The following is an 18909-nucleotide window of genomic DNA, read 5'->3' as shown; positions in this document are numbered from 1 at the left end:
AACAGATGGACTGAAAACAGTTTGACAAAGCATATGTTACTATCAAAAAAGTAAACCAATTTGTGGGGCTGGACAAAAGCTGTCAGAGCAACCATCTTTTTCAGCGTATCTGGTTAAAAAGCTTAGTTTAGCTGGTGAGGTATTAAAGATCAGTTTTAGCTTCTTTTAAAAGATGGATTGTTAATTGTCTTCTTATGTGTTAGTAAGTCATTTTTGATGTCACTAGTTAACTTTATTAGCGGATTTAGAGGGCAGAGGCATTTATTTGGGGTTAGTGAGGGCAGGTTTACTTTTTGAAGTATAAATAACTTAATTTATGACTGGCATTCGCAACATTAGAGTTATTATTAGGGTTACCTGCTTAATGTTTAGTCATCCTTTCGAAGTCTTAAAACGCGTCAGCATTCAGTTCTAATAGTCACAAAAAAGAGTTGAGGTCTCTATGGGGCCTTCAATATTTAAAAGCATTGGTATTACTGTACAACACAGATGCAGCCTTCTGATGTTCATTAACATAAATAGCAAACGAGGAAAATGTACTGTAGGTAGCAGAGATAAAGCATTTTAACTGGATCCCATTCACTCCTGCGAGTGATGAAATCTGCCATATTCACATTGGCTACAGTGGTTAACACCAAAGGCTGAAGGCACTTAAGAACATCTTACTGGAATATGGGGACGTTCTTACCTCCTGAATCTCCATATCATTCTCAGAGTCACGTTAGCGCAGACAAGTCAGTCCGACTTATTGTTTAATAAGCTGAAGCTTAAAGAGTGTGTTAAAAAAGATTCAATTTATTGGTCTAAACAGTGGATTTCCATTAACATGTTAAACATTTAAATGACTAATCAAGAGTCAATGAACAATTTAGAGCTAATGTTAAAAATTATTTAACAAAGTTTAATTCTATTAATGAAGCTTATCTATTATTACACAAAATGACTTGACAACGTCTCTACGGTTCCTTTTTGTGGCTTTTCTTTGTTAAATAGATATCTATAAAAAAAACATATTATCCATTTCCTCAGGTCATACAGGCATTTAGTACTAGAGACAAGTACGTACCTAATCTAATTTTACAAAAATGATCTCATCTTTATTAACAAATTATAGCAACACAAGTTTAACAATTATGATCACCTATTTAGAGAAGCTGGCACAAGGCGCTTTACATCCTTTTTATTACATTTTTTTATGTACAAATACAAGCTACACACAAAGCAAAGCACTTGGATGTGGCTACATACATAGCCAATTGCTTTCAAACCCAATACTGATATCAAAATTAAATGTACAAACTCAGTATTTACCATCATCAAATCAAGAAGTATTACGAAAGATGTTATGTACAAAATGAGTCTCTTCTCATACATTTTTTGTCTTAACGCAAAGGTTCCTGTAATGTGTGGCTAATTCCATGCTTTACATTTGGGGGACAAACAATGGAAAACTAAAGGAAGGATCATTCAATGACAAAAGTACACTGCCAAATCCTGGCCAGAATTAACCTTCGTAAGGTATCATACAAAGACGTCAGCAGTTTCAGATAAGAAAAGGGACCATGTAGCCCCCACAAGGTTAGTGTGAGTTTAAAAACATGATTGACCTATCACTTAAAAATCCCATTTTAGATTATTTAGGAAAGTAAGGTTGGCGTTGTATGGAGGTCACATGATCCGGAGCACCTTTAATATCTACCATAGGGGTGATCTCTGTAGCCCCCTCGAGTAAGTCTTGATGCTGGAGCTTTGAGGTTGGGTCGTGATGATATCCAGTCCTCTTCTGCTAAAAGTGAAACAATTAAACAGGAGAAAAATGCAGAAACAGTTGCTTACAACAGTTGCAACAGACTTCATTTAAAGCATCTCAAGTGAATGTAGATGTTACGAAGGAGAGGAGCCTCTTTAAAAGACTAAAATGCAATGCTTTCACAATTCATCAGGAAATAGATATCCTACGGCCATGTCATTTCATGTGACATTAGCAATTTTTAATGCTTTTTTTTTGTTCTAAGCATTACAAAATGATAAACAGAGCACTAGCCGATCATCTTGCAAATACATTTCAGTAATTCGTTTAGAGCTCCATTCCCGCATCCCATCTAGGGCATTGCATGTTCGCCTCGGTACATTATCGTAGATTTGAGAAATATACAATGTCACTTTGCCCTAATTATCAGTTACCAAAGGCAGAGCAGATGAGGCATGAACTCCTGGCTGAGCTCACAGTATGACCCTGCTGTCATTTAAATACAGTATGTGTTGGGAGCCGATGCTCCATTAGGTTCTCTGAGTGTGATCGCTGGGCCATTGAGGAAACAATCAGCCCGCCTTCAGGGCAAAGAACCTTAACCTTCATTGTTGCTAACTACCGTTTCACAGAGAAAGGAGGAAAAACCATTATACATCATGACAAAATCCCTTTTATTCCGGTATTCTGTGTAATGATCACTACCGCACAAACAGCCCTCCCTTCCTCACATTATATTTAATAGCTTTTCCCCTTAGTTCCTCCTCACTGTGAAAAACTATCTCTGTTCAATGCAATCTTATGGAAGTCTGTTTCCACCTAAGAGTAAAAAAACAACAACAGGTAATTGTGAGATATGTTAAAAATGAAAAATAAAGATTCATTGTGTGATATGTAGTCACAATTACAAGAAATAAATTCACAACTGTGAGATTAAATGGTCAGATTAGGGCTGTGGAATTAATCCAATTTGATTATTATCATCTCTTCAGTAAAGCCGTGATTAATCGCCATCACCTGTTTTTAGATAAGGCACCATTTACTACACAGAGTCGTAGTTCTCTGAGAAGCTACGCAATATCAAAATCCAAAGCGATTTGTCTGTGAGTATTGCCTAGCTTTTTACAATTACAACAAATAGTCACAATTGTAGGAAGCCACAATGCAAAATTACCACTCAAAATTACAACAAATGTCGACTACAAGATATATAGTCAAAATGATAACATTGCAAGAAATATTACGAACATTTGTTAAGTAAAATTTTCAGACACGGTTATAAACTGTCACAATGTGAGAGATAAAATCACAAGGGTTTTATAAAATCACATTGCCAGAAATAAAGTTGCAATTATGAAAAATGAATTACATATTTTCTTGCTGATTTGATACAGTTTTATAAAGCACTATATAAATAAATGTGACTTGACTTTTCATCAAGTTCATCAATTATGAACCTAACAGTGTCATTATTCAGCTCTGTTTAGTCTAATGTTGTTTTGATTCAGTTTAATAAAAGAGTCAATTTTGCAAAGTTAGTGTCATTATCCAGCTCAATTCAGATCATATTATGAAGTAACAGTGAAGTTAAATCAATAATATTAACTAACTATTGTCTTTTAACAGAACAGCTGTAAGAAACAAAGCTGCAGTTTTGAAACTTAAAAACACTGTGCAATGGGAAGCCAGAAAATCGCTGTTGTGAGTCACAAAAAAACGTTCAGTTTTTTTTTACTCTGAGGTGGAAATGGGCAAACCTTTCCTAACACAATGAAATCTTGGTTTCAAGCCAAAAGTGGCAAAACGTCAAATCATTCCTGTTAACACTTTGACACTCCACTGCCACAATGCAAAATGAATGAGCAGGCAAGTATACAATGGGAAACTGGCATCAGAGGAAAACAACTATCCACGCCAGGAACAGAGGGAATACAGCATCAAATGTAATCCACAGAGGGCACATATTCAAAAGCTAACGTAATGGCTGAAAGGCCATTCTGACTCTGCTGGTGGGCTTTAGCAACACCTCCAGCTCTCTACTGGCTCAGGTCCACAATTTCAAGTGCATCTTAAAACCCAGCCCTGAAGCAGACTAGTAAGGTAAGATGGCAGATGCTGTGCCCTGGGCCTCAGTGCTTTAACAACTGGCAAATGCCGCTAGGTGTTTTTCCTTACCTTTAGCTCTGAAACATTTAACAGCAATATGGAAAATGAATGAGGCAAAGAGGTTTCTCACTGGTGTGGGCAATGTGCCATGACTGAATTTTAGCCCGCCTGCTATGCAAACTACTGCTATGCGAGATGTTTCTCTTTGTGGTGCACCATTCAAAGCGGATGACCTAAAATCCTAACAGTTTCCTAGAAATATAACAGAAAAGTGGATGAAAAAGTGACATTGTTTCAGAAGAACTGTAGATCAGACGCTTACCATAATTGTTGTAGGCCTCGTCATTGTTACCGTGTCCATATTCATAATATTCTGAGACACTGTAAGAGAGAAAATAATTCTTATTAGACTTTAAGCATTAATTACCTCATGTTGTGACAAAATGTCTTTTAAAAATAAACTTGCACCTTTTCGACTGGTTGCTGTAGTTGTCATCATAGCCCTCATAACTCTGGTCATCATATTCCCCGTCATAACCATCATCATATCCCTGAAATCACAGAAACACAAAAGAAAAATCACAGAGGGCGATGCTAGAGGACTGAATCTGTCTCAAAGCAGCACTCTAATTGTTTAGGGTTTAAAAATCAATGTTTAATTACACCACAATAGGATTTCTCTAATAAATATACTCCCAGAGTGGAGGACTGGCACAGCTGAATCATGTCCAACAGAAAATATTGATCAATGAGCGACAATTGTCTCATTTGCCATGTTTGAAGACAAGTGGATAATGTCTAGGTCGATCAATTATTACAGACAAAAGAAACAATAAACAGATTAAAACTTCATGATGAGATGTTTAGGAGATGCTACATGACTCATGACATCCATACACTTGTTCTTACTCTTTTTTAAGCTTTGATTGATATTGAAATAATACTGTGTTGCTTAAACAAAATGGAGCACATTAGCATGACTATTGAAATGTGTTTGTGTCTGTGAGATACACCTCAACAATCAGACTTTTTGGTCCATGATAAATACACAGCATCATAAAATCCTGTGCTAAATGCAACCTATTTTTTCATGATGACACTATTTTGGATTCATTAAAACAATTCAATATAACATCAAGTGTGGTTTTTCCTTTTTGTTGTTTAGACAGACTAACTGAAAGCGCTTCCGTTTTTATTAAAACTAATCTGTCAGAAAAACCTGGGTAAGCTATTTTGACCCTGTCTTTTCCCTTTACATTAATATTCTGCACAACAGTCAGGTTTTATGAGTATGAAGAAGGATTAGACTAAATTAAAGTTACGGATTATGCCAGGGATTAAGTTGTTCAGAAGATCTAACACACAAGTTTCCTTCTATTAGTTTTTCCTCGTGCTAATAGGGTCAGGGTTCTGTCCTCTCCCACTAATTGACCGGTTTGTTAACATGTCCTCTTGATAGAGTGCTATGCATATTTTAAGCAGCAGCGTACAGAAGAAGCAGCGTGTTTTACTATTAATGGCATATTTCAGAAAATGTCAATCACTCTAATACCAACAGCACTCTAAGGAAATACATTTTAGCAGAACAGTGAGAGGTAGTGACTGCCCTAATGTTTAATAGGGTCATTTTATCAAGAACGGAAGGAGTAGCTTTCATTTTAACATTTGCGAAGTAGTAGATGTGTCCATTTTGTCTGCTATGATATTTAATAAACGACTAGAATAGTTAAACTAAAAATGAAAATAGTCATTATTTACTCCCCCCTTAAATTAAACTGTTTAGCGAATCATTTGATTCAGAAAGATTAAAATTTGAAAATTTAACTACAGACCCTATTAAGGTTAGATGCTATATTCAAATCTTGTGTGGATGAAAAGGCTGTGGATGAAAAAGTGTTTACAGTGACACACACTGCAATTTTTTACCAATTCACAACTTTTAAAACGGTTTTAAAACAGTTTTTTGTATATGTCTATGTGTTGGGAAACAACAGTAGAAATCACTGGATTCACTGTACAGCCTCATGTTCCTGTAACAACTGAAATATGGCTCTGCTCTGAATACGGTCTATTTAGGTCTAAAGGTGGCCCGTTCAAACCAGCGCACATTTGGCTACAGAAAGGAGCTTGAAATATCATCTTCTTGTGATGTTGGGTGCAAGAATTAAAATGTGATCACGTAGCATGCCACTGACGGATAAAAAACGACGACCAGATGTAGTTAAGCATGATAAAATGAACGGACTGGACAGAAGCGATCTTCAAAAATGCTCGAGTTGGCACATTTATTAGCAGAAAAGCTTTAATAAAGTATTTTCTTTTGTTGTTATGGATGTATCTAAGGTTTTATTGCATCTCACTACTATGTAGTTAATGAAATAATGCCTGTGTGCAGGTGTGTAAAACAAGAAACTGACAAATTACTATATAGTCATGTGTAATTGTATATGCATTATTGTGATTAATTGTACCTAGAATAATAACGTAGATGTAAAAATAGTTGCCTGCTGAAACTGAAATGTATACATCTTCATCATGACTAGACAGACACGGTGAGTTAGTCTTTACTATGCAACTTAAATGTGATTCACCTTATAGTAACAATCCAGTCAGATCGTCCATTCTTGGAGTGAGCGTGTAACGTTTCAGATCGGCCTACCTGATTTCGTCTGCTAAAGTTAACCTTTTCGACATGTTTCTGTGCTGTTGTTGCTCAGTTACGCACGGTCTGTGGCGCTCAAGTGATGACTGAAGGCGATGACTGAGTAGATCAGTCACATTTTTACAGATTGTCACAATGGCTCGTGAAAAATCACAGCTACTTTATACAGGCTGTGTGTACGGCATTCTGACCATTTTGAATTGTATATAATAGTTACAAAGTCCCTAGACCTCACTTATCATGAAATAAGCCAGGAAATTTCAGATTTGATAATATGGAACCTTTAAAGGCATATCTCAAAAGGTTAGAAACAAGACATACTTGGAACACACGAAACCACATTCGAACATCCATATGAAACTATTGAGTACTTCATAGCACGCAGAGGTCTTGCACATCTATGCAAAGACTATATGGCCAGGATATTGCTTAGTATAATAACAAAGTGTTATTTAAGAGGTCCTTGTGTCTGACCTTTCTGATTTTAACATGCGCTTACAAGCCACTGCGCATAATTCAAGCAAGCTCTAGTTAATGGTGCTTGATCGTTACATTTCAACACTCATTTGAAAGAGCAATTAACTCTGGTCCTATTGAGCAAGCTAACGGGAAATAAATCAAGTGGTAGAGAGCACTGCAAGAGTAATTAATACAGCAGACAGCCAAAGGTCTTCAATACTCAGCTTCATTATCAATTGACAACCACCAACACATCTTGACAGTGACTGATCTCTGTGTGGGACGGCAACTGAATATGATTCCTCACTGGAGAGCAGCAAAGGGAAATGAATGGTTGAAAATGCTTTTGGTCTCTGATCCTGTCTGCTTACTGAATGAATGAAGGCTCTTTGTTTATCACTTGTTTCTCAACCAATTTTTCAGGACTGATATTTTCAGCCTGAAGTATGAGCAAACATGGACTTAAGGCCAGAGAAGATGGAGCACTCTATAATATTCTGACATGCAACAGTCCATATATCTATTTAATAGTCTGTTCTAATTGTTGCAAATGTTGAAAGGACACATAATTCTTCCAAACATCATCAAAATGGGATTTCATTGTACATCAATTTTGCATTAAAGGGAAACTGCATTTCATATCATGGTGATTAGTGACTAATAGGTCTAGATGAATTAAATATTATGATCAGTTAACCACAGTTTACTGGAAAGAGGAGAATGAAGGCAGAAAGACCAGCAATTCACTAGTCAAAACCAATTGGCCAACATTTAGGAAATAAATAGCAAAAATTAAGTAGTTCTGTATATTAAATATATTAGAATCATTAGTTTAAGTTTAATTTAGTCATCCTGATATAGGCAATTCTGTGTAAAATAGCTATTATCTTGATATATGTTACATTTAACTGAGTGGAATTGTTGTGATTAGTTGAGGCTTTGATTAAATACATTATTTTTCCAAAACAGCTGCTCTCTGAGTTCCTCCATACATTTCCATGCAAATGTGTCAATTACCATGTGTTGCTCCATATGTAGAGAAATCATCAGGACAGATTTACACAGTCTTTGCTTTAGGCAAACAATATCTCAAATAATTGAATCAAGAAAATTATTGTAAATGGCCAGGAGTCAGGTTTTATTTTTATATGATTTTCCCCAACAAGATCTAAAAGATCTTGAAATCTTACAAATTGGAAATACAAATAACTGATATGTCTATTTATATAAGATAACAGCTCACTGGAAATTACTAACACGCCTTCCATCAGCCCAGGAGCAATGACGTGAATATTTATAAAATAACAGATCAGAATATCCTGAAAGCACAGCCATTTGCCAGTACTAAGAAGGTGACAGTGGAAAGGTAATAAACTAGACTGTTTATTGCCAAAGATTTCACTGTAGAAATATAGGAGCACATATTACTTGTTACATAAACTTTTACAATCACCCAAATAAAAGAACTAATTCGGTAAGCTGATGACAGACAAGTAGGCTATTACTTCTAACCTTCAGAAGCAGCAATTCCTGTAACGGAGCAATCTAATGCGCATTTGCAAATCATGTTGCAATAAATTTTAATAGGCGTTATTTCATGCACGACAAGGAGCTGTGATAACCGTAGCCAGTGTTCCCTGATTCAGTAATCACTGACCAGTAAATATACTGTAGCTCATAGAAATCATAAGGGCTGATATTTGCATGTACTGTACACAACAATTTAACCAGTAATGGCATGCAGCTCATCCCTCCTTGAAATGTGCTATTTTTCCCAGTTTCTTAACTGCCTTCTCATGTGCAGCTCTCAGTGCTGAAATAATATGCTGAGCCTCTAGGCACTCCACATGCATCTCTTCAGCAGGAAATTATTAAACTTCTTCTCGAGGTGTATGTCGTACATCTGTTTTATTAAACGAGGGAGTTCTGCATGAAGAATTCCATTTCAATAATTAGTTCACCTCAGAAATGTCAAGTCAGCGGTGTACACGAGCCCATTGTTAAAAAACAATTACAGCCGTGGTGAGAACCTTGCTTTGAAATAGTGCGAGTGAAGCCTTTTCGCAACATTCTTTTCTGCACCTTGAATTGGCTTTTGCCATGTGAAGTGGCGTGTGATTGTGTGTGTAAGAGGTTTACTGCGATACTATCCGAGGTACTCAAGGGCTTCTTTCATTGCGATTGACCCTTTTCATTTATTTATCCACAGCGAGCTGGTTGTGACCTTAGAAGGCATTCTGTATGCTTTTTAATTGGCTTTTCAAACAGTCAGTACATTAAAACGGTATATTATGCAGGAAGAAAAAGAGAAAACTGTCATCAGTTGCTCACCCTCACACAGATAAGCATATTTTGAATTCACATTCATAAATACAGTACATATATGATGAATGGAAAACAAGCATGCTTGGTTAATGCTGTTTAAAGCGTTTGGTTAGAAGGCACTTTCTATGGAATTGCTGTAAATCTCTCAGGTTCATTTACAAATTTAGTTTGTGAATCAAAGATGAAGTTTTCTGAAGGACAAGAGGGTGAGTACACTGTCAAAAACAAATCTGCAGTGTGTTATTGCTGCACCATAGAGTTACCGAACAGAAATGGAAAAACAATTATTGTTCTCAAACACCTTTCCACTGTCTGCCATTGGTCAAGACAACGCCCCAAACTAACACCATTGGCTGATCTGTTGCTATGTTGGGCTGGTCAGGATAATCAAGCAAACAAAGCAAAACAATGTTTCGATAACACCACAGAGCCTTTACACTTTTCAGCGTCCTCAACCTACAAATGACTTACAAGCACTCCGCATATTTGGCTGGCATAAGAAAAAGTACTCTAACATCAAACAACACACATACAATGGCTAACAGATAAGAAAAAACGGAAAATTACAAATCGTAAAGCAGCTTTGAACATATTATTTTGAAATGCTACAGCCGTTCGGCTTTCCACTAAGCCACATTAGTTTATTTTGTGGGAGGAAAAGGGGCGTCAGCTCATAGAGGAGTGTCTGACTGGTTTGTAGAAGAGTGAAGAGCCCTCTGAGAGAGCACTTGTGATCTTTGAGTAAAGCTGTTGTGCTGAGAGGGAGAGGAGGAGGCAGTCTGCCACGGCTCGGCTGATATACATAAGAGCTGTGATTAACTGCATTCAAATCCTCACCAACAAAAAGAGCAAAACGCTGCCACACAACAGTGGATATTCATGTGTCTTTCACTTTATATATCTTAAACCTGGATGACAGATTAAGTTTGGGTAAAAGTAGACAGCAAATTAATAACAGAAAAAACAGGCTATTTCTATTGAACAAATAAGTACATGTCTCTGAATGTGGATTAGTAGAAAAATGGGTGTAACATTTTAAAATAATATGTCACATAATACTTTTTTAAAGGGTTTGGATAAATATCCATGGCAATTTTTTTTTAAATATCTTATTATATTTTCATATACTATACTATACTATACATAGTTTTTTTAAGTGCCCTTCATATTCAAAACAGGTTAGCTTTGTGTAGATATAAGAATGCATTATGTCACTTCAGTAAAAGTATTTCTATAGTATTTTATAAACTGTAACATGATATTACTGTGATATAACTGTTCTACTGTTATGTTAAAAACACAAATGTATATGATTCACAAATACTGTATATTGAATCTTTGAAATTATTCTTACCAAAGAAATGTGAATTAGTAATACAATTTTCAGGTTCAGATCACTCTCTATATGTAATATATGACATTTAGAAACACGACACACTTGTGCATAGCCATATACACTTTTATATGCACAAATATATATGCATATTCTGGAATTCTCAAAGTCTGGCTAAAAATCCTGAGGTTCAGAAGTGGCATGGTTAGGTCTCGAAAGGTACACAATATGTTCCTAGTGAACTGCTCATTTCTTAGTCCCCTTTCCTCCACCTGCCTACCCCAGACCCAATTACTCACAGAAATATGTCCACATTTTCCATGTCTCCCGTAATACAGAGGCTCTCCAGCAGAACTCAATTCACGTCGGTAATGAGTCTGTACTCTAACATTTCCCCATGCAGACAGACCAATCTGCCACAGCGCAGCACATATAGGGCTTTTGCATTAGGCAAAAGCTCAGAGGGAATCGAATCCATGAGATATTGCTTTTTTCATTAGGTTGGAGTTTGACGTTCACTTGGCAGAGAATTCGCAAAAATAACCTTGTGCACACCTGGGTGCAAAAAGTCTGCAATGTGTAGGTGATGTCCTACAAATCAGCAAAAGCTTCCATTATTGTTTAATAATCATTATCATCAGCACCAGCATCAATAATTATAATACTGGAAATGATAGTCAGATACTGATCGTGATAGTCAAGCTCATTGTCTCACAGACAACAGTCAGTCAAAAGTGAGCAGATGCTTTTCTTATTGCACCACATGGCTTTTCTTTACAGTATGTCAGAACGTAGACTAACATCTTCTGGCATTCAATCTGTCAGAACAGATTCTGTCTTGACTGATTCATTCAACCTTTGGTAAATAGAAAGACCATTCCTTGTCCATTTCCCTCAGTGAATTTGATTTAAGGATTCATAAACCCTTTTTTCTGTCAAGCCTTCGTTTTTTGAGCGCGTACATGTGTTTGTGTGGGTGTGTAAGCAAGACTTTCAATAATGAAGAGCTTTTGGACACCAACTCAAGTGTTTCTACCTCAGTATAGTTCTTCAAACAAAAATAAGACACATAAAACGTTAAAATCTTGACTTACGTAGTCATCATAGGATTTGTGCGTGGCCTGCAGTAGCGGGGCTCTGTATCCAGGGGTTCCTGTAGTTCCTCTGGCCCGGGCTGCAGACACCCCCCTGGCTAGTGTGGGTGTTGGGACGGAGGTGCGTGTTCCCACACTTCCTCTGGGTGCTGCTGCTCCTCGTCCTGGTGGAGGGGGTGGAGCTGCTCCCCCTCGACCTCTAAAGGCATAAAGTAAGACTGAATTGATTATATAATATATAACAGAAATAATATATATAATATAGAACATTTGTTTTTCTTATTTTTTTTTTAAATATATATTATATTTTAGATTTTTTTAAATTGTTGGTGCAATATATTCAGTTTTTAGTTGCTTATTTTATTAAAATAAAATACAAAAACAAACTACTTTACAATCATTTAACTTAATTTAATTTATTTTAATTAATAAAAAACTGTAGATTTAGCTTAATGTATAAGAATTTTTATTCATATGAATATGTAAAAGTGTTAATTTTATAGTATATCTGTTTATGATATTGCTGTGATATTACTCCTCTGCAGAACCACACATTTGATAGCTCTATGCGAAATTAGTGCAGCACAACTCCAGTGTTTACAGATAAAAAATTAGCATTTTGTGTGAAGTCATTTGCTGCAGTGCTATAATAGTGGGTTGATGGTTAGCTGGTGTTTTCATCGCCGACAGCCTATTAAAGCCCTGTGAACCATAATGCCAGTGATTCAATAAGGTGAGACAGCAGAGTTTTCAAAGATATTGCAATATTCACTGCCTCAGCCCTTTTCTTTCACAGCACTGCTCTGGTTACACACTGTAACAGCGGCAGTGAAGCATGGCATCAGAAATCAGTCTGTAGAACACATTGTTTCATTCAGTGCGAAGAAAGATGGCTTTATTTTTCTCCTTTGTGCTGCAATTGTGGAATCAAGGGGTGAAGTTGTCCATTTCTGGAGTCATTTTCAAACTGATTACTGTTGCAACATGGCAGATGGAGTTGGCAGCACTGGTGAATGGCAGATGTTTCAGTCTGTCCAGTTCTAGATTTCGTCCATCCAAATCCAAAGAACCTACAGAGACTAATGGCCTCATCAGTGTTGTTTTTGCAGTGCTGATTTGAGGTAATGACTTCTCAGGGCACATCAAGGGGAAGAGGCGCTTTATAGCTTTATCCGCCAGGAACGGTAAACAGAAAGATCATATTTTGAATCCATTATTACTACCTGAGGTAATGCAAGCTGTCGTTGTTTTGGGAGAATCCTAGAGGGATCTTCAGAGGCTCGAGCAAGCCAGTGCAAGTGCAGTGTGAAATGTATGAAATAAACATTAAAGATGCTCTAAATTATGCATGACGGTATATATAAATTATGCTTTTGATGAGAACAATTAAAGCTTCACCTGCTAACCTGATTAATAACACTGAGCCTCAGGGCACTTTCATGATCCAACGGTACACAGATATTTGGGAGTGAAAACTGGCCAAAAAGTTGTTAACAATTAAAGTTAAACATTTACATTAAACTTGAATGACTTTATTTTGTTATATGATATTTTATTCCCTTATTTTAGATCTGATTTATACTTAAAACGAGCACAATTATATCACTATGTAATAGTTGAAGCAATAGTTCAGCCAAAACCTATTTCTCATTTACTCATATCATTCCAAATTGCATGCTGGTGTTTTTGCTGGTATATTTTGGGGCCATTAGCATAAATCATAACATGTCCACACTTGTTTATTTTTTTTTATATTTGTCCTTTCCTAAATAGTATCAGCTTCATTAGCTTTAAACATCTACCATGTTATGGTCTACCTTGTTACCTGCTCCTGACATTGTCCCCTTCAGACTACTTTTTTTCCCCTTTTTTTTTTTCAACAAACCTGCTCATTTCAAAATCCGAGAAGCTAACACAAAGGGAGAATATACAAGAAATATTCAAAACCTCTCGCTTTGTGTTCCACGGAATAAAAAAGTCATACAGGTTTGGATTGACATGAAGTTACATAAGAAATTGCACACTTGGTTGAGCTGTTCCTTTAAGGTTTCTGTGATTGTTCAGAGGGGTGTAGTTGAGGTGAAGCTACTGTACCGGGTGGAGGCTGTGGAGGTCAGACGTAAGCCTCGTCCTCGTGCGGTTCTTCCTCGACTCGGGTCATCTGAGCCATTTAAGTAGGAGAGCTCACGAAGTTGCTCTTGCCTGATCTCATCATTGTAATCCTGTGTAAAGAAAAAATAGCAAACCTGACATAAAAATACATTTCTATACAAAGGCGAATGTGCTGTGCATCTCGCCTGACATGCTTCTACAAAAAAACGAATTATCCAGTTGGATGTACATCTTGCAGAAGCCAGCGTCAAAGCAACTGAGTTTTAAATGCATTGCCAGACCACCAGAACGTTGGCAGGGAAAGTTAAAGATACTGCCAGAAAGTTTTGCTGACTTCAAACAAAAAACAAGGATGAAAAAAGAAATCTGTTTTAGCTTGTTTTTCAAATGTGGAGGACAAGAAACATTTTTACATACATACTGACAAAAAGGCACCAGAGAGACGGTGCAGAATGAGGGAACACATCTTTCATTTAAAGTAAGAGAAATGATAGAGGCAGGAGAAAAATAGAGCGCTGGCTTATTAACTTTGTTTGACATCAGCTATCAGCGCATTGTTGTGAAAGAATAATTCCACTTTCTGCATTTATAAAGTCCCTCTCTCATTTGATTGAACATGACAGGGCCCTGAATCACAAGGACGATTACAGAGTGGATAGCGCTTATTTTATTATCATGTCACTGCCACAGGCAGATAAACGGAGCCTCATTTCCACCAGCCACTTATTTCCCTTCCTGTTTGGCACAACAGCTGGGTACAGGCAAATATCAGACGTGGCAGCTAGAAGAGAGTGGCCTTTCCACAGAGATATGCTCAGCAATCAATAAAGATTGCATTGCTGAATTTTAGAGCTGCTTTTGTGTCCACCAAATGGGCCTGGGATCCACTGCTAAATAAAATGTAAAAAAAAAAAAAAAAAAACAACAAATACAGTGTTTAACTCATTAAGCTATTATATAAATATATAAGTCATAAGTCTCTTATGCTTGTCAACTGTGCATTTATTTTATTAAAGAATGCTGTTATATTGTGAAATGCTATTACAATTTTAAATGATATTTTAATATATTAAATATATTTCGAAATGTAGTGTGACGTGTAACAATGAACCTTCAGAAATGTCTTGCTTATTATTATTATTATTATTATTATTATTAACATATTTAACCATGAATGAATAGAATGATTTATGATGAATAGAAAGCTGAAGACTATAGCGTTTATTTGAAATAGAAATCTTCAATATCTTTGCTGTCATTTTTTGATCGAGTTAATTAATCCTTGATGAATAAAAGTATGACTTATTTAAAAGTATTAAAAAAATCCTCCAAACCATAGTGCATTTACTAAAACAAAACATCCACTACAGTGCTAACTGGTGAAACCTTTGGAAAAAGGACAAATGAGGGTTGATTATTTCACAGTCCTCTGAAGATATTCTTAGCAACTGCAGAGACAATCACCAAGGAAATCTAAAACCTAGACTGTAAAAAATGACAGTGATTTTAACAGAAAAAAAAAACACGGAAAAACGTCCCAGAATTCTTTAAATTTAGTTTTAATTTGACGTTTCTTTTCTAAAAATCACTGTTTCTTCTTAAGCTTTTTTATCAGTTATTTTTATTAGGGTTGTGTTACATGTAATGTTGTTAAATTAATGTCTATTCCATATTTCTGTTTAATGAGTTTAGGGCATGTGTGAATGACACTAAGCAGCTTTTATATATGATCATACTTAAAAGCTGCTTGTGATGGGCTTTGGTTCATCACGTGACTTTCAAGGTATATTAACATTATATCATTATATATAACCACAGCTGCCAGTTTTTCACCATGAATTTTACACATTTTTTACAGTGTAGAAGTAGGAATTTTGATCATTTCTTGTTTTGATCAGATGTTGAAAGGCGGGAGATGTGTTGCTTGGATCAGTGCTAGCTAGGTTTTCCCTGTTGCCGGGGCAGCCCATCTCATAGCCTAAAAAAATCGGACTGCGTTCCAAGCCCTGAGAAATGAGGGCTACACATGGACAGACAGAAATGTATTTTATACTTATCAGATGTAATGAGCATTCTGATGGGCTCATTATGCAGAGTGTCTCGAGGTAAAGCTAATTATGTTCTGAATCAGATTTAATAACAGTGGTAATGCATTGGTTCAGCATATAAACAGGGAGTCTTAGAAACACCAGGCCAAATTGTGTCCAGCTAGCCAGTCAGGCTGAAAAATAACTAAATAAAATAAAAACATTTGAATCTTAGTATGAGTCTGTACATCCTCTCTGTATTAATGGTACATATTTGACTTCTTCATGCAAAATCTAGCCAGTTTCCTTCTTAATGAGACTACAGTCAATAGATGTACAGTTCTGCCGCTGAGGAGAGCCCACTCACTCCTACTAAAGATGCTGCGTTTTGCATGAATCACTCATTTCCTTTGGCAGTGTATGAGGTTGTGTAATCGTATTCACATAATGGGCTTTCTGAAGGCTTTATCAACAAAGGTTTAGGTCTATCAGCAGCCCAGGTTGCAAAGGCGTTTTGTTTGTTTGTTTGTTTGTTTTTAAGACATATTCATTGTATGTTAACCAAGCTAATCTGGAATTACAAAATTCAGTCAATGCAAATTCACAATCCATAGTGCAATTTAATCCAGAGCTAGAGATAATCTGTATGCAGCTTTTTTTTGACAATGATACATACATAAATCATTGTCTCTATGCTCTATTGTCTTAAAAAGACACTACTTTTATTCAGGAAAGATGCATTCAACTGACTAAATATGATAGTAATGACATTTTATAATGTTACAATTTCTATTTCTATTTAAATGTTACATCAAAGAATCCTGAAAAACAGTATGACTGCTTCCACAAAAATATTAAATATTTTTTCCACAAAAATATTAAGCAGGACAACTTTAGTTTTAAACAGTGATATGTTTTTTTTTTTTCTTGAACAGCAAATAAGCTTATTGAAATGATTTCTGAAAAGTCATGTGACACTGAAGACAGGACCATGCTGAAAATTCAGCTTTGCCAACTTATATATTAAAAAATGATATCTTAAAATATATTCAAATATATTACGAATTCTTTAATAAAATCTTTAATAAAATAAATGCAGCCATGGCAAATATGAAAGATTTCTTTCAAAAACACACACAAAAAATTGTACGTGTTTGTTGAGAATTATTGGGAAGCCGAGTCTCCCTCAATTTGCTAACAGCTTTTACTCTTCTGGGAAAGTTTTGCAGTCCGTTAAAACACGGACACTGGGATGTTCTCTGACACAAGGGGCGTAAGGACAGGGGTCTGGCTCTCTGTGTTCCAATTCATCTCGAACGTGTTCAATAGGAGCTGAGCTTGGTGCAGGTCAGTCAAGTTGTTCCACACTAGTCTCGGTAAAACATTTCTTAATAGACTTTTCTTTGTGCACTGTGGCATTGTAATGTGTGATCCTGGAACAGAAAATGGCTTCCCGAAACTATTGCAAGAAAGAAGCACACAATACACTAGAATGTCATGTTTGCTGTAGCATTAAGGTTTGTTTTAACTGGAATTAAGGGGCCTAGCAAAAGCTTTTAATTAGAAAGGGGCCATAATGTCATGTCTCAATAAAACAAATGCTATAATATATTCACATGGCTATCTAGGTACTATTAACATTTAACATTTCAAAGCACACCATCTTGAGGTGCCAGCACACTCCTTTAATCCTGACAGGAATCAAGTTTTCAGACAAGGATAAATGAGTAGACCACTATTAACGAATTTTAGACATTGTCAAGATATTAGCTCCAAAGCCTGCCTTGCCGCCTACTGCCTGCATGTGAAGCTGCTTTTATGGCAGAATCCACCTCAAATGGATACACGCATTGCTATCTGGCTAAAATAAGAAGGCACCATAATTATGTCAGGAGCATGTCTACGACATTTTAAAATATTTAAAGAAACAGAGCTGATGAGATTGAAGTGATCAGCTTGGTAATCCACAGTGGGCATAAAGTTAAAACATGGTACAAGACTGACAGCAGATATGGAGGATATGACCAGACCAGTGCTGGATGATGCAAAGATGTGGCTCAAGAGGTTAAGAGCCTGCCTAAAGCCCAGGGCAGGAGAGGTGAATGTAGGGAATCTCTCCTAGAACGCTTCCTCCCTGAGGCCAACAACTCATACTGCTACATTAATATTTACAGTCTGGACTACATACAGAGATATTCAGCTGACACTTTAATTACCTTTGAAAGCTCCAGGACCTTTTTTTTCTAACATTACAAGTAAGCTAGAGTGTGTACAGTTCAAAGGTTTGGGGTTGATAACATTTTAAATGTTGTTAAAAGTGTCACCAAGGATGTGTTTTTGGATCAAAAATTTGTGTCCAGACAGCAATATGGTGAAATATTATTGCCATTTAAAATATCTTTTTTTTTCCAGTTTTAATATGTTACATTTAATTTATTAAGTTGTGCTGCTTATTTATTTATTTATTTATAAATTGTACTGATTGAACACATTCATTTGAAATCATTTGAAAAGTAATATTCTTATACAAAATCTTACTGACTGTACTATACATAGCTAAAAAAAGCTGAAGAAAATTCTGAATCATAACCCAGGGTGAAAGTAATGAGGATTTGCAAAATACATTATCAGGAAGTAGCAGCATTCTCTCGGTTTCTAGCCAATTACAGCACATTAAACATCCAATTTTGCAAGGCAGATCTCCAATGTATATATTTAATCATATGCGTAACTCTGAAAGCTCTTTTTTTCTATGCAATAAACATGAGCAAATTCATGTATGCAGGAGAGCACTAGAGTTCAGTATTGGTTGGTGCACTCATCTCATCTTGGCTTCCAGCTCACCATCCCTCTCAAGGAATCCAAGTGTATGAACTTACTGGAACAAGGAATTTCTTAATCTCCTCCAGGGCATGGCTCATGCGGGAATAGGCTTCTCCAGGTGGTGCGAAAACTTCAATTAAAACATGAAGATCGTTGCTCAAATGGGCGTATTTCGCCTCTCCACTTTTCCTCAGCTCTTCCTCCTAGAGATGAAAAAA

At 36.3% G+C, this 18909-nt stretch overlaps 1 protein-coding gene across 6 annotated transcripts in view; it reads right to left on the bottom strand.

Moving 5' to 3' along the window:
* khdrbs2 (KH domain containing, RNA binding, signal transduction associated 2) overlaps nt 1-18909 on the bottom strand; it is a 53945-nt gene that overhangs the window by 7582 nt on the left and 27454 nt on the right. The window contains exons 4-9 of one of the 6 annotated variants that reach the window (XM_043254909.1): nt 18748-18894; nt 13824-13951; nt 11730-11928; nt 4325-4407; nt 4179-4237; nt 358-1786 (exon numbers count right to left, since the gene is read on the bottom strand). In XM_043254909.1, coding sequence (XP_043110844.1) covers nt 1689-1786; nt 4179-4237; nt 4325-4407; nt 11730-11928; nt 13824-13951; nt 18748-18894 — 714 coding nt within the window. In that variant the 3' untranslated portion in view covers nt 358-1688. The remainder of the gene's footprint in view (nt 1-357; nt 1787-4178; nt 4238-4324; nt 4408-11729; nt 11929-13823; nt 13952-18747; nt 18895-18909) is intronic. The other 5 variants (XM_043254910.1, XM_043254907.1, XM_043254911.1 and 2 more) reach the window with 5 other exon arrangements.

The sequence above is a fragment of the Puntigrus tetrazona genome, chromosome 13, assembly GCF_018831695.1.
Source record: "Puntigrus tetrazona isolate hp1 chromosome 13, ASM1883169v1, whole genome shotgun sequence".
Classification (NCBI taxonomy): Eukaryota; Metazoa; Chordata; class Actinopteri; order Cypriniformes; family Cyprinidae; genus Puntigrus; species Puntigrus tetrazona.
Note: the sequence above shows the minus strand (reverse complement) of the source record. Positions and strands in the feature narration are given on the sequence as shown.